At 36.2% G+C, this 25,345-nt stretch overlaps 1 protein-coding gene across 4 annotated transcripts in view; it reads left to right on the top strand.

The window, feature by feature from the left end:
• The window catches only part of cntn5 (contactin 5), a 1,359,131-nt gene that overhangs the window by 1,211,145 nt on the left and 122,641 nt on the right, over positions 1-25,345 (top strand). For all 4 annotated transcript variants that reach the window (XM_039744349.1, XM_039744347.1, XM_039744348.1 and 1 more), the window contains exon 16: positions 8,384-8,504. In XM_039744349.1, coding sequence (XP_039600283.1) covers positions 8,384-8,504 — 121 coding nt within the window. The remainder of the gene's footprint in view (positions 1-8,383; positions 8,505-25,345) is intronic.

Raw genomic sequence — 25,345 nt, 5'->3', positions numbered from 1 at the left:
TTGGACACACCTCTTCATTCAATGTGTTTTCTTTATTTTCATGACCATTTACATTGGTAGATTTTCACTGAAGGCATCAAAACTATGAATGAATACATGTGGAGTTATGTACTTAACAAAAAAAGGTGAAATAACTGAAAACATGTTTTATATTCTAGTTTCTTCAAAATAGCCACCCTTTGCTCTGATTACTGCTTTGCACACTCTTGACACTCTCTTGATGAGCTTCAACAGGTAGTCACCTGAAATAAAACCATTTTATAGTTTCATAGTTTTGATGCCTTCAGTGAGAATCTACCAATGTAAATGGTCATGAAAATAAAGAAAACACATTGAATGAGGAGGTGTGTCCAAACTTTTGGCCTGTACTGTAATTAATATATATATATATATATATATATATATATATATATATATATATATATATATATATACCTAGTGTCTATGCAATATATATATATATATATATATATATATAGGCTGTAAAATATATATATATATATATATATCCTTATATTATTTCACTTGTGTCTGTCCGTGCTCAATATAAAAAACGGTTGCCACAAGTCCAACTACTATATCACTCCACATCAACAGCAAAGAATCCGTGTTCCTGGCAGAGTTTTGGTCTTAGGCTTATATTTAAGTCTTCAATTCATCAATGTGGCCAATTATTAACTGTGGTATTTGACTGTTTATTTGGTGCACACTTTGCTACTGACCGAAACTGCATTATGACCATTTTACACCTTCTTTTTCCTTCACTTAAGCCTCCCAATAAAATGAAAAGGCACATACAGCCTACTTGCGACCAACAGAAACAGTCTCGCATTCCTACATACTCAGACCAACACACAGAACCAGAAACATCTACATCACACCAGACCAACTAGCACAGGCAAGATGTCTTAGAACAATAAAGACAACGTATGACAAACCACAGAGCGACATTATCTGAAGATCAGCGGTGCCAAGACTTGCACCTAGACAGTGAACCAAAAATGAATTACATACACAACCTTTCAGAAAAGCAGCGACAAACTGCCAGACAGCAAGAAACATTACGATGGAAAAACTACAGGGATTCAATAACACTGACAACTCAAAACAAGATATTCCATTTATATTATAGCGTAGGCAATTCCCCATTCATTTTGCACATTGTACGACTATCACCAAATCACAAGGATAAACATTTTATAACATCAGAGTTTATTTGCCGGGACCTGTTTTTACCCATGGCCAGTTGTACATTACATTTTCCAGAATTACATCAAAACCCGGGTTAAACATACAGGTACTTGTGAGCTACACATAGGGGAATATGTTTGCTGACAATAACATTTATGAAATAAATTGCATTTTCCGACAATTATTATATACTACATTACCTGACGGCCACACTTCACACATACTGACTTACATGTGCCCTGCATTTCCCTTATGCAATATGTTCTGTTAACCTGTTCATGTTACACTTTGTATTGTAAATATTCATGCTGTTGTAAGTGACTATAATAACATCCCATACTAATCATGTGACTATTGTAATACTGTGTCTTCTCACAAGTCACTACTTATTAAAATAATCTGCTTTCTTAATGTAACGTGTGATGTTCTTCTCTCCCTCATCATCATTTCATTAACACTGTTATTCTTGCGAAATTTTTGCCAGCAAGTTTTTTCTAGTATATATATATATATATATATATATATATATATATATATATATATATATATATATATATATATATATATATATATATATATATATATAAACTCATTTTCTAACCAACTTATCTGTTCCTGTGGCTAACGTACAAAAGTGATTAAATAAGCTGTTCCATGTGTTCATTCAAAAATAAAATTTATTGGTTCAGAACCTTCACAATGACCAGACATTTATGAGGCTTAGCTTATAATTCACTAAATCATGATGCGAACCACTTTAATGACCTCAAATATATTAATGGAAGCACATAATCCCTGAGCCGTGTAGTTAGCTGAGCTGTAAAAAGAGCATCCTTCTGTCATAAAATTCAAAATGTGTGTAGTTTGTTGTTTTTTTATAGCCAAACTAATGTTGATTATTATAACATTTAAAATGTGATCAACAATAATGGAAGCTGACAATGAGACACATTATTGATTAGTATTGGAGAAATCAGGATGCCAGTTGTGGATCTCCAGTTGTGAGTAATTAATGCAGGTATATTTAGTCAAGTTCAATGGCTAATTGTTGTTTATTATATAGTCTAAGTAAAAAACAAAGTTTTATCAGCAACATGCCGCACATTGAAAACAATACAATTAAGGCAGCTTTGAAGAAATTCTGAAATGATGGATTAATGATCTATTGATAGTTTTGATTTCAAATTAGTACCCTTAAAGTTGGAATAAATGTAAAAAAGAGAGATTTAAAGTATTAAAGCATCCAGAGTTTGTGACCCATGAAATTTAGTTTAATTTAATTTGTTCATTAAATGTTATTCTTAAGTAAGTTACTCTTAAGTAAGCTAATGCTTTCTCCATTTTACTAATGCAGGCATAAATGTCACAGCACCTAAAGTCATAAAACCTGATTTGAAAAATGTGTTGTTACAGAAAATTCTGTGTAAAAGAAAATATCCTAAATAATCTTGGCATTCACCTGTTTATGTGGCACTGATATTATAATGTACATTATAGAATTTTATTCCTGCGAGACCTTCTTTTTTGGGTATGGATATATGATGTCTTTGATATTTTTCCAATCTGCTTGACTTAGTGAGCATTATCTGCTTTATAGTGCCACTACATTTTATGCAAATGTATGTAACAAATCACCAGTCAACAGCAGTGACTAATTACTGAATTCTAACAAGAATTAATAATTTAAAGTTTCTTAATTATTCTAGAAAGACCATCACATTATGTTTCATGTTTATTTATGCTCATTTTCTGTACTGAGTCAGCACACACTGCTGTCTTTTTTATTAACGAAACAAAAGAAAGCCAAACAAAGTGGGTTTTTTTTAGATAGAATTTAATTAGAATGGCCAAATCAAAGTACCAACCTTATTTAAATATTTCATTACATGTGACATTATTATCCTTCTTCATTTCTTGAATACCAGAACGGGTAATAATTCTCAGGCGCAAGCAGAACAAAATCAAAAACAGCCTAATATAAGCCATGCAAGCATTTATCTTCTATTTCTCTTTAAGAACAAAACAATCAATTTTAATGATGACTTCAAATATTTAATGAGGGTAAATGAGCATCACCAGGATTATTTTAAAAACCAAAAGATGCTAAGTTATTAAATAAAAAGTCATTCATAAAACTGTACTTGGCAAAATCAATTTATATACTTACACAGTAATATTAATAAAAGTGTTTGGGGTGTAATCTGACTTCAAGAATGTACATTTGCACTGTTCATTTATATTATTCATTTAGTGTATGCACTTAAAGCTATTAATTACATATTTCTTGTATGTGGAAATTGTTATATAATTATTAACATTATTTTAAAAATGTCTTTGTTTTTATCATTTGATGATAAAAAAAATTACTGTAAGTTATAAAAGATATTTACTTTCTATCTATTATACACAAAAGATTGTCCTACATGAGACTTTCATAAGAGAAAAAGAAAGACTCACCCTAGCAATGTGAGAGGACAAAGACATTTCAAGAGCGGCAGACTGGCCTATTCATGTATTTTGTTTCGGAATTGAAACTAAGAAGCAACAGAGCAGAACTGAAAAAGACTGTTGCCCTGCAGGATGTTAGTTGGAAATACTTAACTGTGATATTATAGGGCAGGCAACCTGAGTTATGTTACATGTGCTTACCTTTGATCCACAAAAAGGAAGAGAGAGAGAGAGAGATATGGGGAAAGACCATGGACATCTAGGAGAGGTGCAGGGACATCAGGGCCTAAGACAAAGTTGTTATAGATTATGTCTGTAGCAAAAGTGACTTTTATGTATTTTGCTACTTCTGACCCTGGAGAAGATTATGAAATTTGGTCTCAAATCAATCCAGAAGTGAATTTAAAGTTGAATCTGGAGTCAGGAATAGATTTTGGGTAAATATACATTGGCAGAAGAAAAGAGGGTAAGGTCATGACAAAAGATAGGAAATGAAGAGGATGTGCTTTGTTTGTACTTGAAATTTGAGCATATGGTTTTGTGAGTCCAACCACAGTAGGTGGTAAAGGCATGTTTTATTTTCTGTTTACTTTGCTTCATACTTGAAATTCTCATGTGTTTCCCTCTCTTAAGTAGTTTAAACATTTGTTGTGTTTTGGCAGTTATAACAAGATAATGTATATATTATACATAAATTGTAGGAGTCAGGTGAATAACTTTATTTCTTGATGCAAAGATAATTGTCTGCAACTCAACAATAGAAAAAACAATCAACTGATTATCAATTTTCATTTCATCAATGTATGCATGTCAGGTCATTATTCAGGGAGTGGATGTAGAGGTGGTGCACTCCTACAAGTACACTGCATCCGGAAAGTATTCACAGCGCATCACTTTTTCCACATTTTTTTATGTTACAGCCTTATTCCAAAATGGATTAAATTCATTTTTTTCCTCAGAATTCTACACACAACACCCCATAATGACAACGTGAAAAAAGTTTACTTGAGGTTTTTGCAAATTTATTAAAAATTAAAAAATTGAGAAAGCACATGTACACAAGTATTCACAGCCTTTGCCATGAAGCTCAAAATTGAGGTCAGGTGCATCCTGTTTCCCCTGATCATCCTTGAGATGTTTCTGCAGCTTAATTGGAGTCCACCTGTGGTAAATTCAGTAGATTGGACATGATTTGGAAAGGCACACACCTGTCTATATAAGGTCCCACAGTTGACAGTTCATGTCAGAGCACAAACCAAGCATGAAGTCAAAGGAATTGTCTGTAGACCTCCAAAAGAGGATTGTCTCGAGGCACAAATCTGGGGAAGGTTACAGAAAAATTTCTGCTGCTTTGAAGGTCCCAATGAGCACAGTGGCCTCCATCATCCGGAAGTGGAAGAAGTTCGAAACCACCAGGACTCTTCCTATAGCTGGCTGGCCATCTAAACTGAGCGATCAGGGGAGAAGGGCCTTAGTCAGGGAGGTGACCAAGAACCAGATGTTCACTCTGTCAGAGCTCCAGAGGTCCTCTGTGGAGAGAGGAGAACCTTCCAGAAGGACAACCATCTCTGCAGCAATCCACCAATCAGGCCTGCATGGTAGAGTGGCCAGACGGAAGCCACTCCTTAGTAAAAGGCACATGGCAGCCCGTCTGGAGTTTGCCAAAAGGCACCTGAAGGGCTCTCAGACCATGAGAAACAAAATTCTCTGATCTGATGAGACAATGATTGAACTCTTTGGTGTGAATGCCAGGCGTCGTGTTTGGAGGAAACCAGGCACCGCTCATCACCAGGCAAATACCATCCCTACAGTGAAGCATGGTGGTGGCAGCATCATGCTGTGGGGATGTTTTTCATCGACAGGAACTGGGAGAATAGTCAGGATAAAGGGAAAGATGACTGCAGCAATGTACAGAGACATCCTGGATGAAAACCTGCTCCAGAGCCCTCTTGACTTTAGACTGGTGTAACGGTTCATCTTTCAGCAGGACAATGACCCTAAGCACACAGCTAAGATATCAAAGGAGTGGCTTCAGGACAACTCTGTGAATGTCCTTGAGTGGCCCAGCCAGAGCCCAGACTTGAATCCAATTGAACATCTCTGAAGAGATCTTAAAATGACTGTGCACCCATGCTTCCCATCCAACCTGATGGAGCTTGAGAGGTGCTGCAAAGAGGAATGAGCACAACTGGGCAAGGATAGGTGTGCCAAACTTGTGCCATCATGTTCAAAAGGACTTGAGGCTGTAATTGCTGCCAAAGGTGCATCGACAAAGTATTGAGCAAAGGCTGTGAATATGTATGTACATGTGATTTGTCAGTTTTTTTATTTTTAATAAATTTGCAAAACCCTCAAGCAAACTTTTTTCACGTTCTCATTATGGGATGTTGTGTGTAGAATTCTGAGGAAAAAATGAATTTAATCCATTTTGGAATAAGGCTGTAACATAACAAAATGTGGAAAAAGAGATGTGCTGTGAATATTTTCCAGATGCACTGTACTTGGGGATCCACGCCAGTGACAGACAAGAACTAGTCTCATAACACAGATGAACTATATAAGAAAGGGCAGATCAAAAAATTATTTTAATTGGAAGACTGTATTCATTCAATGCGAGTAGTGACATCCTTTACATATTCTAAAACTTTGTGATAGCAAGGCCAATTTTCTAAGCTGTAATATAGTTGGCTAGTATCATCACTTCAAGAGAGGAGCATCAAATCAACAAGCTAATTCAGAAGGCAGGCTCAGTTACTGGACACACTTTTGGCCAAATGGAGCTATGGTCAAGTATCTTTAGCTAAAGAATTATTCAGCAGAAATGTGTCGAGAAGCAATACTGGGGTTCTTTTATACAGACAGCAATACGCTCCTATAATGCCTCACTGTGATGGTGACTTCTCTTTTTATCTTTAGTCAGATGTTTTTTTTCTTTCTAGTAATTCTGGTGTGTATTTATTTGGTATAATATTAATTTATGTAGTTTTTTAAATTGTAGAGCTTCAGTAAAAGCCTAATTTCTCCCTTGGGACAAAGAAAGTAATTATTTTATCTATCTTTAGATGACCTATCAGTCATCTGGCATTCACTGTTTATTATACTGTGACGTGTGAGTACTTGTCTTGCACCCCAAAGACGAGACTGAGTCTCAGTACTTTAGCAAAACAGCTTTATTCCACTTGAAAAAGGAACTGCAGGGTTATTTACTTAATGGGAATCTACCATTCTACAATACACAGACAGAGCAAACAGGCAGGGTCGGGGCCAGGTCAGTGGCCAAGTTAAAATGTTCCCTGCATCACCCATCGGGCAACCAGTGCTTTGCGAGTGGCAGTGGTGAGCTTGTAGTTATTTCTGTGGTGCTGCAAATCTGCGGCTGCCTCTGCGATGGAAAAGCAACCCTCAAGAGACACAGCAGTCACACTTCTGTGTGTTGTCCCATTGGGCAGAGTGTAAAAAGAGAGCAGAAGTCTCACAATATAGAGATTATATTTCTACCTTAAAAGAAAGGCCATCAAGAAAGGAGAAAACTCTAAAGCTTAGGCAGCAAGTACCACTTTAGGATACATTAACTTATGATGATGTTTTTCATAGCAGGGTTTAGTGGTAACTCCATTTGTGTATCTGTGACAAATAATAAGTTTATGGATATGAAAGTAAAGTTTCGTCATGCATTCAAGAAATAGAATCATACAGAAGAGTATTCATGACTAAATGATATAGCTAGATATGAGATATTTATCCTCTAGTGTTTGGTTGTGAATTCTGAAATACAGGTATAAAGTGTTGGCTTCTATCAGGAATCTTCACTGAGAGAACCCTCATTTTTATACAGGTCATTTACTAAATAAACTCTGAAATTTTATGTAATCAATAATCTTAATCTTAAATCGCAAGTAACAGATTCATTATAATGAAACTACAGTATGTTATACATTCATTTTCAAAAATGCTTTGTCTTTTCCTGTGACTTTCTAATGGAAATTTTCAACCTGAATTGTGAATGCCAGTTCATTTAAAACAGTATAGTAAAAGCAGAAGTATGATATTAATCCATTGGTAACGGTTGCTTAGCTGGAAAAGGGTTTCCAAGCAAAAGGACGTGATTCCCCTGGCACATGGGAAAAAAATCGAGAGAAGTGAGAGCACCTTTACACTGTGATTCTTTTGGTGGTATCTTTACCCTAGGACCTCCCTGGAGCAGCTAGTTACAGGTTTTAAGAGTAAGGGTAGCAAACAGAAGCAAATATTTCTACTTTGGGATATAAATATTGTCAGTTCTCTGCTGTTTGTGCCTAAAAGGTTTAAACAAAATTATTCTCATACAGTATGTGTAGTGTGTGCCTCGTTTTTATCTTATGAGGCAGAACTTTAAATCATGTTTTTTTGGGGTTTTTTTTTTTTTTTCTGTATAAAATTGATAGTCTGTTGGAAAATTGAAACAAGTTTTGCCATAAGCCGAGATTTAAATAAGTACATGGCATAAATAGTTTAGCAAATAGGTAGAATTAAGCTGGCTTTCACATTAATTTATTAAATTTTCTGTCAACTAGCTAAACGGCTACAAGGTTGGTGTATTGTGCTCCAAATACACTTCAAAGCCTTTTTAAATAAAAAAAAATCATAGTGATTTACTAGAATATAATATAACTGCTGTAGTTTTGAAGGGGGTGTATTACATTGGATGCCCAGATATGGACAGTTTTACAATCGTTGTCTTTTCCACATTTTATTTGTCTTGCAGCAGTCATCATCTGCAGATCTAATGATCAGAAACATACTTCTGAAACATGCTGGGAAATATGGCTGTCGGGTCCAAACCATTGCCGATATCTTGTCATCAGAGGCTGAGTTGCTTGTAAGAGGTGAGGAATTTGGTAAAAATGTGCTATGTGAATATTTTTTACGGCATTTATAATAAAATTAATGTTTAATAACAAAAAATAGGTAAAAATACATATTATTTTCTTTACACTGCATGTAATTAGTTGTTTTGTTTTGATATAATAATCTCTGAGCTCTAGGTAAAAAAATGAAAAAAAAATCGGCATGTTCTGCCTTTAAAAATACAAAAGTGTCATGACCCTGCTCTCTATTGATCCAAGCCCAGCAGGTATATCTTTGATGACAATTGATCTGGAAAAGTTGTTGCCATAGATTTTGTTTTTCTGTCAACAATACAAAAATAGCAAAACAATAGGGAGAGAATATAATTTTTCAAGTGAATTAAAAATAATAGTTTATGCAATGTACTTAACTGTGAATTTGCTTTTGATGGAATGGTCTCACACGGGCATACTCTTTTCAGCAACTTTTAACAATCACAAAGAAGAGGTCTAATCCAGAATGAATACCGAGCATAAACTCAGTTAGCTGTGAATGATCAAATCTGTTCTCTTTAGTAAAATGGTAAATGAAACTTGTTTTTTTTTTATTTAATCAAGCAATCAGTATGGAATTCGGAGTTCACAATGAAAACTTTATACTACCACTGAATCAAAAAGAGGCAAAAAGTTACAAATAAGATGTAATTACTATTAAAGGAGTTTAACAATGTGCAGCAAAAAATGAGTAAAATAATAGCCCTACTGATAGAGTTATAGGCTCTGTCTGCTATGTATGTAAGAGTGTTGATTGGCATACCTTCTGTCTTAACACCAGTACACTCTCTTCTTACCTCCGTCACCATTCATTCCTCTACTCTCTGTCCTCTCCTTTCTCCCAAAAATTGACACTCCTCCCAACTCCCAACACTCCTCCCGACTCCACACTAAAAGTGATACTAGTGGGATAGGACTTTTATAGTCAGATCTCTGGACCACTTCCGATAGGACTACCTTTGAGGTTCTTGAGTCCACTAAAAGTCCCAGGGTTGTGAGTTAAGAGGCTTCCTCTAGAGATCCCAAGTGACCCTGCACTTTCTGGGTATAAGTACAACAGAAATAATATGCTGAATTCCAAACAGGAGCCTAAAATTAGTGTGGAAGAGGTCTGCAATGCCAAATAAGAACTTAGTATTTTCAGAGGTGTTCCCAGTTAACCATTCATTTTTAATTTAGAGCTTTGTATAGCCCAGTGTTTCAGTGTTAATGCTATGTCCTCACCATAAATACATTTAATACTTGCCTTCCTTTCACAAGTATTTTGAACTATCTGTATAAAATTCAATCCTAATTCACCTTAAATAGCAAAGAAAAGTGATATAAGTACTAGAAAAAAGCCGAACATCCATCCATCAATCCATTTTCTTAATTCACTTATCCTGGCCATGTTTGTGAGACAGCTGGAGCCATTACTTTATGTAAGCAATTAATAACTGTAAAGCAGCTAGGAATACACTGTTAAGCCAGCATTACATGCAGAGTCAGGCCAATTTTATTTTTAGAAAATAGGTTGCTTGACATACTGTAAAGGAAACATCCCATATAGTACATTGTTCTATTAATATTGTTTATTTCAGGGGACTGAAATTTTTGTTGGTTGTGTAATAGTGTTAGACTATGGCAACATTTCCATTTGTGTAACCCTTTACTGAACACGTTTTTCAGTCAGGGCCTATTTCTACAGAATACAGTTATTCAAACATCATTTATATGCCTCTATAGACTCAGCATATATTTATTAATAGTACATACTGCATTTGAATAATATAATTAGACACACACTAAGCTACCTATGTCCTGTTTTGGCCAACCAAAGTTATTCCAGTGTAAGTAAATTTACATTATGTGTGAGAGAATGACTTTGCCCTGTTCAGGGTTGGTTCCCGTCCTGTTCTTTTAGGATAGACTTTGGCATCTGGTCACTCTAATTTGGCCTAATTGGGTTAAAAAATGTATGAATGAATGGTGGGTGAGTAACATTTTTATAATAATTCATTAGGTGATTCATTTATTTTTCGGTACTTGATAACTCAAGTATAGGGTCCCAGAGGTAGGTTAAAGCTTGTTCTGGTATCTTTGGGCACATGTGTTTGGAGTATGAGTTGGAAGTAGAGAAAAGTGGGCTTTGAAAGAAGTGAAACTTCTCACAGATACTGCCTGGCTCAGGATTTGACACCAGGATCTGTGAGAAAGCAGTTCAGTTGTAGCCACTGCACTATGATGTTCATTTTTCTCAACAGCTAAACAAACAAACAAACAAAAAACCTTTAGAATGATTTCATCACTTTTTGCATGCAGTGTTAGTCATTGAATAAACATTCAAGTAAAAACAATACCTTGGGCTTAATAACAACACAGCAAGAAAATAATGCAACTTAACCCCAGTGTGAGATAAAATACAAGCACTTCCTCAGCAATCACAGTGAATTGATTTTCAGGAGGCATGCCATCTGCAGGTCTTTTCTTTACAGATGTTTTCTCCTGAGTTGTTAAAAATGTATTTATAAATTCAGTGACAGATTTAAGTAGGGTTCAATCATTTTAGATGGTTAAAATAAACATATGTTGAGTTGACTCTCCTCAGTAGTGTGCGGGACCTCATTTTAATAATGCTGTTGCCATAGTAGTTTGATTTACAATTCTTTGAGAAGCATCATTTTTGAGGATTTTCTTTTTAAATAAGTACCATAGCCATAATTTACTGTATGTTCATCATTGAGCAATGAACAAAAAAACTCAAAATATTGTAGACAATGGAAATCTTGAAGCTTTATACAGAATTTGGATTTGAGCGTTAGACAGATCATGTCTTTTGCAGTAAATGTCTGAGATGTGGATTTAGCACTACCAGAATTTATTTTAGGGAGTGTCAAAGAATAAAGTCATATTTATTAAAAACTAACAGAATACCCGCGCTTTGCAGCGGAGAAGTAGTGTGTTAAAGAAGGTATGAAAAAGAAAAGGAAAACTTTTAAAAAAAACTTTTAAAAATAACGTAACATGATTGTTAATGTAATTGTTTTGTCATTGATATGAGTGTTGTTCTCATATCTATACATATATATATATATATATATATATATATATATATATATATATATATATATATACTAGCAGAATACCAGCAGCGAGAAGTAGTGTGTTAAAGAAGTTATGAAAAGAAAAGCAAACATTTTAAAATAACGTAAGATGATTGTTAATGTAATTGTTTTGTCATTGATATGAGTGTTGCTGGCATATATATATATATATATATATATATATATATATATATATATATATATATATATATATATATATATATATACACACACACAGACACATATATACATATACATATATATACACACACATATATACATACTGTATATACAACATATACATATCTACATATATACTGTATATACACATATATATATACAAATCTACATATATATATCTACATATATATATATTAGGTGGGACTCGATTAAAAAATTAATCCAATTAATTAGAGGCTGTGTAAGAATTAATCTTGATTAATCGTATGTAATCGACACGTAAATTTGCCCCAAATCGCAAATGTTTTTTTTTATTTAAAACGGTTTTAGTGGGCTTACAGAATCAAATAATAGACATGGACATGAATATTGTAAACTGAAGCTGTTTTAATTTCTGAAAAAAAGCCTTTAAACTGCATTTGAATTCAAAACAGAAACAAAAATATCATCCCTGGTTAAAATTGGGCAGACTTAAAAATAAAGTGGTAGTTTAAGTACTTTAAGTACATTTTCAGAATAGTATTGTCTTTAAATAATAATAACCAAAATTTCACCATAAAGTGCAGTTTTTCTTCTTAAAAAATAAGTCAGAAACATAAAAGGTAATTTGACCAGCTTACTCTTTAAACTCTGAGTAACATTAGCCAAAATTATTTTGTACATTAGGCTAAAACAGTGTGATCATTGAACATTTTGTAATTAGATGTATTTAGAATTACTAACGGTCACGGAAGTCCAATGATCCCCAGTAAGAGCCACAAAGTCCGCTTTCTGTAATGCATCTAATTTTGCTTGCTTTTCAGTGTGCACAAAACCATGCTTTTATCAAGGCTTCTCGGGTAGTCGAAATGATCAGTCGAGGAACGCGCTTTATTCCGACTCTAACATTTTTGTAGCTGTGATGTGTGCATCAGTGTAATGGATGTACCAGGAAATCATGCATTGACAAAAGTTCCCGTTTGCTTGGAATTGAAAGTGTGATTAAATGTTATTTTTAACGCGTTATGGAGTACATGCATCGAAGCTTCTCAGCTGTGCTTGTGCTAAGAAAGGGAAAATTTTAAAAATAACGTAACATGATTCTGCGTTAACCTAATATTTTTCATACGTCCCAAACCAAGGAGATGCGAAGGTAAAATGAATCGGTAGCGCGTACATAGTCAGTACATCCCTCTCGAATCGAACCTCAATGTCGGCGTTAGAGGCTTAAGACTCTACAATTAGCCACAGCGTGTGGCTTGTCTATGCTAAAGTATGTATTGTAGATCGGGTATATATATACATTTATATATATACCCGTATCGCAGTGGAGAAGTAGAAGTTATGAAAAGAAAAGGGAACATTTTAAAAATAACGTAACATGATTGTCAATATACAGTAATTGTTTTGTGAGTGTTATTGAATGTTGCTGTCATCAAGGATTTGATTATCATTATTTCTTTCAATCAGGCTCGTATTTGTAGGATGTGTTCAAGTTACATTCCGTGTTTGTCAATCGCTGTAAAGATAAGAGGTTTCATTCATCGATTAGTTCCTTACTGCATCAATAAACAGCTCGTCTTCCTTTTATCTGTGATGTGACAAACTGCATGCACGGGTTTTTTTTACACTGTCTTCCTTTAGCAGGACATTCACTTTTTCCACCGTGTGCTTTGTTTCCGCAGTAGCTGCACTTATGAATATGATTCTATGTATAAGACGCTTCATATTTTTTTGCTGCCTTCTCAATTGTGTAATTCGGTTTTTGTTCAGCACTCTTTGGAACTGTTGCTTTTTGTCTGTGCACTGCGTCAGTTCACGTGAGCCGCTTGGTGTTCTTGCATCGAAGGTTCCCAGCTGTACTGGTGCCATCTCGTGTAATGTCAGCTAAGACCCGGCACTTAAAACTTTCTCTCGCAGTTTCAATGAGTTTGTGCCAAACACCACCCTGACCATCTCATCTTCCTCTGCATAAGCACAGTCCTTCACACGTGAATATTTACCGGCAGTGTTTGTATTGGATTGCCGCTGATGGACGGCCTTATATGGGCAGGCACTAAATTACAAACGCTAGTGGTAGCCTATGAACTTAATTTAATATAAACTTACGGTTCACGCCGTGCTTTGTTTCCGCAGTAGCTGTACTTATGAATATGCTTGTATGCATCATTTGCTTCATAATGTTTTTCTGCCTTCTCAATTGTGAAATGGCGTTTTGTGCTGATCGCTGTTTGGAGTTCTTCCTTGTGCTCTACGTACTTACGTAGGAGGCGTGATGATGTCACACGAAACTCCGCCCCCCGCGGCCATCTCCAACTCAAGACTCCATTACATTATATGGGGAAAAATAGCTTCCAGCTGCTCAACTTTTGTAAGTAAGCTGTAAGGAATAAGCCTGCCAAATTTCAGCCTTCTACCTACACGGGAAGTTGGAGAATTAGTGATGAGTCAGTGAGTGAGTCAGTGAGTGAGTGAGGGCTTTGCCTTTTATTAGTATAGATATATATATACTGCTCAAAAGAATTAAAGGAACACTTTTTAATCAGAGTATAGCATAAAGTCAATGAAACTTATGGGATATTAATCTGGTCAGTTAAGTAGCAGAGGGGGTTGTTAATCAGTTTCAGCTGCTGTGGTGTTAATGAAATTAACAACAGATGCACTAGAGGGGCAACAATGAGATGACCCCCAAAACAAGAATGGTTTAACAGGTGGACGCCACTGACATTTTTCCCTCCTCATCTTTTCTGACTGTTTCTTCACTAGTCTTGCATTTGGCTACAGTCAGTGTCACTACTGGTAGCATGAGGCGATACCTGGACCCTACAGAGGTTGCACAGGTAGTCCAACTTCTCCAAGATGGCACATCAATACGTGTCATTGCCAGAAGGTTTGCTGTGTCTCCCTGCACAGTCTCAAGGGCATGGAGGAGATTCTAGGAGACAAGCAGTTACTCTAGGAGAGCTGGAGAGGGCCATAGAAGGTCCATAACCCATCAGCAGGACCAGTATCTGCTCCTTTGGGCAAGGAGGAACAGGATGAGCACTGCCAGAGCCCTACAAAATGACCTCCAGCAGGCCACTGGTGTGAATGTCTCTGACCAAACAACCAGAAAGACTTCATGAGGGTGACCCAAGGGCCCCATGTGCTCTAACGGGCCCTGAGCTCACTGACCAGCAGCATGGAGCTCGATTGGCATTCGCCATAGAATACCAGAATTGGCAGATGCACCACTGGTGCCCTGTGCTTTTTGCAGATGAGTGCAGGTTCACCCTGAGCACGTGGCAGAAGTGAAAGGGTCTGGAGAAGCCATGGAGAACATTATGCTGCCTGTAACATCATTCAACATGAGCAGTTTGGTGGTGGGTTAATGATTGTCTGGGGAGGCATATCCATGGAGGGTCACACAGACTGCTACAGACTTGACAAAGGCACCTTGGCTGCCATTAGGTATCAGGATGAAATCCTTGGACCCATTGTCAGACCCTATGCTGGTACAGTGGCTCCTGGTGCACGACAATTCCTGGCCTCATGTGGTGAGAGTATGCAGGCAGTTCCTGGAGGATGAAGGAATTGATACCATTGACTGGCCACCACACTTTCCTGACCTAAATCCAATAGAACACCTCTGGGACATTATGTTTTGGTCCATCCAATGCCACCAGGTTGCACCTGAGACTGTCCAGGAGCTCAGTGATGCCCTGGTCCAGATCTGGGAGGAGATCCCCCACAACACCATCTGTCATCTCATTAGAAGCATGCACCGATGTTGTCAGGCATGTATACAAGAACACAGGGGCCATACAAAGTGCTGCGTACAATTTTGAGTTGCTGCAATTAAATTTTGGCAAAATGGACTAGCCTGCCACATAATATTTTCACTCTAAATTTTTGGGGCGTCTTTGAATTCGGGGCTCTGTAGGTTGATCATTTTCATTTCCATCAGACGATGTGGCATCCTTTCGTTCCTAACACATTACCCAGTCTATATCAGTATAGATATCCAGGAGGATTTCTTTTTCCCATTGAGATCTGATGTGTTTTCAAAGTGTTCCTTTAATTTTTTGAGCAGTTTATATATATATATATATATATATATATATATATATATATATATATATAATAAAACCCTCGCTTCGCAGCGATGTTGTGTGTTAAAGAAGTTATGAAAAAGAAAAGGAAACATTTTAAAAATAATGTAACATGATTGTCAAAGTAATTGTTTTGTGTATTTGGTGGCAGCATCACAAAGTTATTTTCGTCTAGCTGCATCAGAAAATGTACCATGACATCTGACATGCCTCCTTTTTACTGTTTTCTCACAGCTTGATTGCTGCTGTCATAATGTGTTTGAGTCTATATATATATATATATATATATATATATATATATATATATATATATATATATATATATATATATATATATATATATATATATATATATATATATACATACTGTAAAAAAGAGCAACAGACAGTATAAAGGGTTGGGGTTTTCCGGCCCCATATATTGCAGACAATTCCACAAATTCTCAAAAAGAAAGCAGGTCAAAATATAAACAAAACAGTTCATATGCGCGACACCTTTCAGAGGCGTCGGCGGCCAATTTATAGAGGCGGGGCCGGAAGTGGAGGACTGCTGGGAAGGAACCGTGAGGGAGGATGGGACTGCTGACGTCAGGAAAGATGGCGGAGGAAGGGCGGAAGTGGACGTACTGCGGGCAGGCAATGATGGCGGAGCGTCTCTTTTTCTGGAAGACAAAGGAGAAAGGTTAGTACCCCGCCACTTCCCGCCGGCGTAACGCCTTTCGAAGCGGTTTAAGATCCGTTCGCAGCCTCCTACTCGCGCATGCGTGACAATACATATATGCATATATATACACACATATCTTCATATCTATATACATATCTACATATACACACATATATATATATATATATATATATATATATATATACATACCTATCTACATCATATATACACATACATACATACATACACACACACAAATTATATATGTGTGTGTGTATGTATGTATTTATGTGTGTGTGTGTGTGTGTGTATATATATATAATGTAGATAGGTGTGTGTGTGTGTGTATATATATATACACATACATACAAAGATACACACAGGTATATATATGTGTATATATATGTATGTGTCTATATGTGTGTGTATAGCTTAGGTCACTGAGTGCAAGGGAAAAATAATAAAATATAGTCTATAAGTTATTAAACAGTAAAACATTAACGTTTTAAGAAGTACAGGTACATTGAGCACTACTGGAGTGGTTGCAGGTAAACTACATTTTAAAGACTGTGTAACACAACAGGTAAGTAGTACTAACAGCAGCTAAAATGTTTTGGATCATCTCTCGGTAGTTGATCCCTTTTGAAAGGCGCTACACGACGGCTGTGGTATAGAAATGACATTTTCTATGTGAATGTTCAAATTTCTGCCTCTGGTAATGTGCCTTACCGGCATTACCAGCAATTAAAGAAAATTAGTTTTGTGTCCTCTGCAGTGTTAAGAGAGAAAGGCTTTGGTTTGGGATAAAAGGAAAAAAGGTGTAAAGAAAGGAAAGTTGCCTTTTTCTTTTATATAGTGTAGAGATGTGTTCGCTGACGATATGATCGCCTTTTGGGGACAGTCGCGTGGGTCTTGTGTAAACTGGTGAGACGTCCCTGCCATTAATCGGTTGTGATGGCACTGTCAGTCCTCCACTCGTGTGCGTGTCTTCATAATCCAAGCTGACGACCTCATAATCGTATACGTGCAAAATAGAAAGTGCGAATCGCTTTAATATTAGTTCGCTGCGGTGTAGAAAAATTGGTCCCGTGTTTGCACTTGTCTGGGCTATAGCTCAGGGGAAGGATGACAAAAATTAAAAGTGCTCACTTTGACTTAAGGCAGAAGCGCAGTCAGCATCTCAAAGGCCGGCACAGCTATGCGCGCGCGCCGGCTGCTCGCCTTTTGCTGGGCAGGAGACCCCAGTTTTTGCAGACACGTTCAAGATATGACAAGTCTCAGCGCTCTTTGGAGGTCATTCATATAAATATATATATATATAGCAAAATACCCGCGCCTCGCAGCGGAGAAGTAGTGTGTTAAAGAAGTAATGAAAAAGAAAAGGAAACATTTTAATAATAACGTAACATGATTGACATTGTCATGAGTGTTGCTGTCATATATATGCCTGCCTAAATAAGTCACCCTCATTTCGCTCTTACTTTTTTACCGTTCATTTAATCATGGCTAGTGGCAGAAAAATTATAAAATGGAAGGAGGATTACACTGAGTATGGCTTTACCAAAACAATTATTGATGGCGAATCGATTATTTATAAAGCTTGAATTGGTGATCTGTTTTTCTGTGTTAACCTCATATTTTTTCATACTTCTTCTCAAACTAAGGGGGTGCGAGGGTAAAATGAATCGGGATGCGCTGATCAATGTAATCGGTGTACCAGGAAATCATGCATTGACAAAATTCCCCTTTGCTTGTAATGCAAAGTGTGATTAAATGCATTATTTTTTAACGCGTTATGGAGCACATGCATCGAAGCTTCTCAGCTGTGCTTGTGCTAAGAAAAGGAAAGATTTTAAAAATAACGTAACACGATTGTCAATGTAACCTTTTGTAAGTAGTGCCTGGCTGATTCAGTGTGGAGAAACTCTAGAGACAGCGTGTGTATTAACTTGTGGATTTTTCTGTGAGTATTTGGTGGCAGTGTGATAGATAGATAGATAGATAGATAGATAGATAGATAGATAGATAGATAGATAGATAGATAGATAGATAGATAGATAGATAGATAGATAGATAGATAGATAGATAGATAGATAGATAGATAGATAGATAGATAGATAGATAGATAGATAGATAGATAGATAGATAGATAGATAGATAGATACTTTATTAATCCCAAGGGGAAATTCACAAACGAAGTTGCTTCGGAAGACGGCGTTAGCCGCGGAGCTCAGCTCAGAGCGAAATGAGGTAAATGGGAGGGGAAATGATGACGTGACTCCCCCACCCGCCTTAACTGTCAATCCCCCACAAACACAGTCTCTCGGAATTTGCATAAGCACACCCCTTCACCTGCAATTTCAACTTAGTTACAAAGTGATCAAAACTCTCATTTATATCATGCGTCCTATCATTAAACTTGTATCCCGCATTACCAGTGGGCATGAGAAACGCCAGCGGCAGCCTGTCTATGAACTTAATTTAAAGTTTAGGTTTACACCGTGCTTTGTTTCCGAAGTAGCAGCACTCATGAATATGGTTGTATATGTCACTCGCTCGCTTATTATTGTTTCGCTGCCTTCTCAATTATATAATGCATGTTTTCTTCAGCGCTTTTTGGAGGTCTTCCTGGTTTTCTAGGCACTGCGTTGACAGTCAGTTCACGTGATTACGTGGGAGGCGTGATGATGTCACACGAAACTCCACCCCCCACGGCTTTCGAGCTCAACTCCATTACAGTAAATGGAGAAAAATACCTTCCAGTTATGACCATTACACATAGAATTTCAAAATGAAACCTGCCGAACTTTTGTAAGTAAGCTGTAAGGAATGAGCCTGCCAAATTTCAGCCTTCTACCTACTTGGGAAGTTGGAGAATTAGTGATGAGTCAGTGAGTGAGTCAGTCAGTCAGTGAGGGCTTTGCCTTTTATTAGTATAGATATACATTCAGATCTAGTTCTGATTTTATATTATTTTAAAAATTGGTCTGGATTTACTATGAAAGGCTTAAGTTACGTTGTGTCAGGAATTAAATGAATTAGCATTTGAAAATCAACCCATGTGTTAATGCCTGGAAAGGAGGACATTTCGCAGTGTGCCAAGATACAGATACTAAAAAAAGCGCCAAAAAGGAGCCAAAAGAACTAATGATCCTCAACTGTTGAGTTAATCCACAATTTGATAGTTTAATTGAAGGTCAATTTCATCCCTCCCTTTGCTGTTTTTTCACTTGTTCCTAAAAGTTTGGAGAAAACTTTAAAATAGCAATATAACCCCAAAACTCAAGCCTCCAATAAAATATATCAATACAAAGTCATAAACCCCCCAGTAAATTTTGGGGTGTATCATTTACCAATAATTGATGATGACACAGTGCCCTCTTCTACGCAGTGGTGTGCTGGGGAGGCAGCATAAAGAAGAAGGACGCCTCACACTTGGACAAACTTGTGAGGAAGGCAGGCTCTATTGTAGGAATGAAGCTGGACGGTTTAACATCTGTGGAAGAGCAACAGACGCTGAGCAGGCTCCTGTCAATCATGGAGGACCACTGCATCCACTGAACAGTGTCATCTCCAGGCAGAGGAGCACCTTCAGTGACAGACTGCTGTCACTGTCCTGCTTCACTGACAGTCTGAGGAGATCGTTCCTCCTCCACACTATGCGACTCTTCAATTCCACCCGGGGGGGTAAACGTTAACATTATTCAAAGTTATTGTCTGTTTTACCTGCATTTTTATTACTCTTTAATTTAATATTGTTTTTTGTATCAGTATGCCGCTGCTGGATTATGTGAATTTCCCCTTGGGATTAATAAAGTATCTATCTATCTATCTATCTATCTATCTATCTATCTATCTATCTATCTATCTATCTATCTATCTATCTATCTATCTATCTATCTATCTATCTATCTATCTATCTATCTATCTATCTATCTATCTAATTGGAAAAAAGCAGCTGTATTTGCTGAGGCTTTACAAGATACTCACAATATCAAGATGTAGTATTAAAAGCTGTTTTCAACTCATCACTCTCTTTGATTCTGTTTAAATTATAAGCACTTCTGAGATCAAGTTTGATGTATACAGTAGATCCATTTACTTGATATAATAGGAAGGAGATCAGTGGAAGGGAGTTATTTTTCACAGTGGTCTTATTCAATTCTCTATCATCTACAATGAGCCATCTTTCATTTTGACAAAAAGAACCCCACCCCAACAGTATTAGTAGGCGCTCTAACAAATCCATTTGATAGATTCTCATTGATATAATCATCCAAAGTCTTTACCTCTAATCTAAATATGGCATAAGCATTCCCTTCAGGTAGAGTAACAGTGAGTTCATCTGGTGGTATGGGATTTAGACTTCTTTACTTTAAAAAGATGTTCACTACTTTACTAGACCCACAAAATGAAGTTTTAAAAGTGCAGGAAACTCACCTTCTACCACATGATGTGCCAAACGGAAAATATATTGTATTTTGCGGTCACAATTCTGTTCTCTGTGATCATTTTGGTTTACTAAGGGGTTTTGAACCATATCTTTGGTGGCAATTTATGAATAAAAGTCATCTTAGTTTTTCTTAAGATATTGTATGTGAAAATTATAAATAATCAAAGTGTGTTAAATATTTTCCTGTCAGTTTACTTTAAACCATAATAAACACTTGTTTGATAATTACATGGACTGTATTCTTCCACTTGCGGTTATACTACCATACTTATCAGCATGATGAATCTGTAAATTCATTTACTTTATTTCACTCAAGAAGGCTTCCTCTGCAAATGAATTATTTAAAATACACTTTTCTAGAATATTTAATTTACATGCTTTCATCAAATTCCTTTGTATCGGATCATGAACCATGGTTTGTTTAATTTTTGTGGTAAAGGTTTTGTTCAATTTAGGGTTAAATAAACTTCAGGTTATCACCTGTATACCAACAGTCAGATAAAGATCACAAAGATTCAAGATTTGAGATTTGGAGAGCCTGCTTCACTGCAGTGTCAATGACTTGATAATGCTTCCCTTTTTATGAATATCTCAGTAATGTGCTATGGCCAGATTTTACTTGTAACTATCCATTTAAGTGTGTATTTGGTTCTATACCACCAACTCTTCTTTAGTATTTGACCTTAAACATATACAATCTGGATTGATCTATATATAATACATTGTGTTAGAATAATAAGAATTGAGTTTATATCATTAATGATTGCTTGGGCATAATATAAACTATACAGACATACTGTAACTGTTAAAAACAGTAAATAAATAGCTACAACATTTCTTCATTTTGAATATGCACAGATTTCTTTTATGGTGCCGGTAGAACTGTTGCTTTTTAGTTTGTAATCTTCTAGATGGTAGCATATTCCTTTGTATCTTGTTTCATTGTTTTATTTAAGAAAGTTTATTATGCATTCTGAAAAAAAATATCTTTTTGGGGAGGTAGGAGTGCTGTTGGAATTCCAAGCAAAAGCCAAAGGACGAGGATCTCAATTATGCTTTTAAGCTAAATAATTTGATTATTTAAATTGTTATGATTTATATCAAGTAATGGAGGGCCACGCAGGAAATGATAGGAGAAGGTTTATTATATAAAAGAGTAGTTTAAATGGCTCAGCATGTAATAGTGAAATCATTTCCAAAAATATCTGAATATTTTTAATTATTTATAAGTAATCATAGTTTGATTTGGTATCCATTATTTTTTATACATGCATAAATATTCAGTAACAGATTTACTTATGACAGTGTATCCTTTAAGACATTAAGCCCTCTTTTTAATTTATCAAGTACAGTATGCTTTTTATCTAATTGTACACTAGCTGTCTTGAATTTCATTTTGATGGCCTGAACAAAAAATGTATTACCCATAATACAATACAGTGTGTAAGTTAAAGGCAGAGTACTGTAAATGTTAATTAGGGAATTATACGTCTAATTTGGAATACAATAAAGCAATATAACTTTTTAAGTATAAGTATTTTTTTATTCACTGTTATTTATTTAACATAAAACTCCCACCTTTGTAATGTGATGGCAAATGCTTTTCTGTAGATTAACAGATTCTTCAGGTGTTTATTCAAATGTCTGACCAAAGTAATTCATAATATATAATTTTATTATATATTATATATATGAAATTAAAATCACCTTATTTAAATTTAGTGATAGTTTGTGCATTATGTAAAATTAAAACTCAAGGTCAACCTAAACTTTTCATCAGCCAGTCATTTTCTAACCTGCTTTGTCCTCTACAGAGTCACTGGGGATAATTGGAGCTCATCCCAGCTAACATAGTGTGCAAGGCAGGAATAAATCCAGGACAGGGTGCCAGTCCATTACAGGGCAAACACATATACACACACACCCCAACCACAAACTACGGCCAATTTAGGACCACATGCATTTCAAATAAATGTGAGAAAATTGGAAATTCAATTTGATCTAGTTAATATATTATAATTTTTATTTATTCTACTCTGTCATTAAAGAGCCTAATATTAGTTTTATAAGTGTATATAAGAAAACACAATTCATCTTACCTGATGATACTCCTCAACCATGTAAGAGGGTAGATTAAGCTCAGCCTGTTGAGCAGATTTTGGGTGAAGGCTTACTGGTATGAGGAAGATCCGGTGGAGATTCAGGTCTATTTAGCACTAGTCCACGATGCTGGTTCATAGAGACTAGCTATCTGTACATAAATACACTGTGGTTACTCACCAATCACATCAGTCCTGTCAAAAACAATGCATATTCTGGCAAGGCAGGCAGCTATAGAAATTTGTACACCCTATAAAGAAGTGAGTTATTCAGCCCTCAGAGTTAGAACAGCTACATTTTTAGTATGAAATAAGGCCCTCACATAAAGAGACTCCTTCAATACTGTGTCTCTTTGGAGAATCCTTGGGTACTGCTAGGCTGACTTTGTGTCAAATGAGCAGTTCTGAATGAGGCACATTACCTGCATTGTGAGGGAGTGTCAGTTACGGCACTATGGCCTTGTGGCACGATTCCCTCATTGTCGACGACCCAAGTGGCTGGACCAGGCCAAGAGGATGCCCACATAACACCTGGCCGAGGCAGATAGATGGTCATTTCCGGATGGTGTCTGCCTGGGGGGTTGCCATCCGGGATCCTGAGCTGTTTCTTCATGTGTTAGGTGCGGCAATGCACTGTACCAGTGCATGCTCCCCAACCTGATCAGTGGTTTGCGTGAATAAGGCATTGTCTGCAGGACACTAATAATTTAACCTATTTGATTTGATAGATTCACAAGGAACACATCTTACTAATAAGTATTTGAATGTGTGAGTAGTTTTATTGTGGATGTAATATACTCGTTTGCTAATTCTGGTATTATAATAGAATTTGCAATTATGAAAAGCAATTACAAATATTACTAAATAAGCCAATCATCCAAAAGTATAAATAGTATATATCCTCAGGGGCTAGTCATTGAGACAATATAACATGTAGCTATAACTCAAAAAGAAAACAAAGCAGCAGTTAATTTTCATGTCATCATCCTTGCAATCTATTTTTGTTTCCCTCATTTTTCCATCCATGGATAAAGGATACAGCAGCTAATCCAAACACATTTCCTTAGTAAAAATTTAATTGATTGCACTTTCAGTTTCCCATTATCAATTAAATTCTCTTGAATTATCATAGACACTCTAATAGCTCTTTGCTTAAAGCATCACTTGAATATTTCAGCACTCCACACAAATCAGCCAATGTAAAATTCCTTTACAGACAGTCCTGACAGCACTAAGTTAATCCTTTTTATGAGGATTCCTGTGTGTTCAAAGATCCCCTGATGTTTTGCTGTCATCTACGTTTTTTTTTTTCCTTTTTCTGTTCAAAGTGACAATTTCATTAAATGAACACTTAAAAATAGTAGTATTTTCTTGTAGCATTTTGAGGGATTAAGTTCATTATTGGCACTGCTTGATATTAAGCTCTCTTTCAGATAAAGCTGATGTCGTTGTGATGTATAATAAAACAAACAGGATTTTTATGTGTTATTAGCAAAGTACTGTATATATTTTATAAGAACACCTGAAAATACAATTATTGCTTAATAATAAAATCCACTTCCCACAATGACAGAGGAAGTCCCATTATGTCAGAGATCTTGAAATTCAATTATGAAGACACACTATGGTGTTTTCAGTTCTCGTTACTGGGTTTGCAAGAAAACTCATCATAGGCAAGGTGGGAAGGCAACTGTCTACAAGCTACTCACAGGGTGGGTAATGCTCAGTATTTAAAGGGTAGTAGCCTGTATGATAAGGAAGAGGACTGAATCCTTTGACAAGTTTTAGGAGGTTTCATGAAGGAAGGAGACTTCCAGAGAAAAAGAATAAATAGAAACCTCACACAAGCATTGCTGCTTGCCTTTATCTTCCACGTGATGATGAAGGGTGTGATGGCAATTGTGCTACCATGATAAAAACAGCATTCACACTGCATCATGTTCCAGTGGTTACCTCTTCTTGTAACTATGGGAAGTAATCAGTCTTGATAGGCCCCTTGATTATGGTGCTACTGTTTATTATTGTGCAATATAAAAAAGTTATTTGGCTGAGCCATAATTCAATGTTGTCTTCAGTTCTTCAGACTCAGTGCCCATTTAAATATAGTCAAGTAAGAATTCAAAAAAAAAATTTAGGGTGTTTTCTGTTATTTTAGCCTGCTTTACCTTTGAAACTGTGCTCTTAACTAACTAGAACTACAGTACAGGTCTATGGCAGGGTGGTGCTCTAGTAGATTGGGTCACAGAATAATATTACCTGAGTATGTGTAATTGAATA

Source organism: Polypterus senegalus, chromosome 2, assembly GCF_016835505.1.
Source record: "Polypterus senegalus isolate Bchr_013 chromosome 2, ASM1683550v1, whole genome shotgun sequence".
NCBI classification, from domain to species: Eukaryota; Metazoa; Chordata; class Cladistia; order Polypteriformes; family Polypteridae; genus Polypterus; species Polypterus senegalus.
This window is presented reverse-complemented; position numbering and strand designations above follow the sequence as displayed.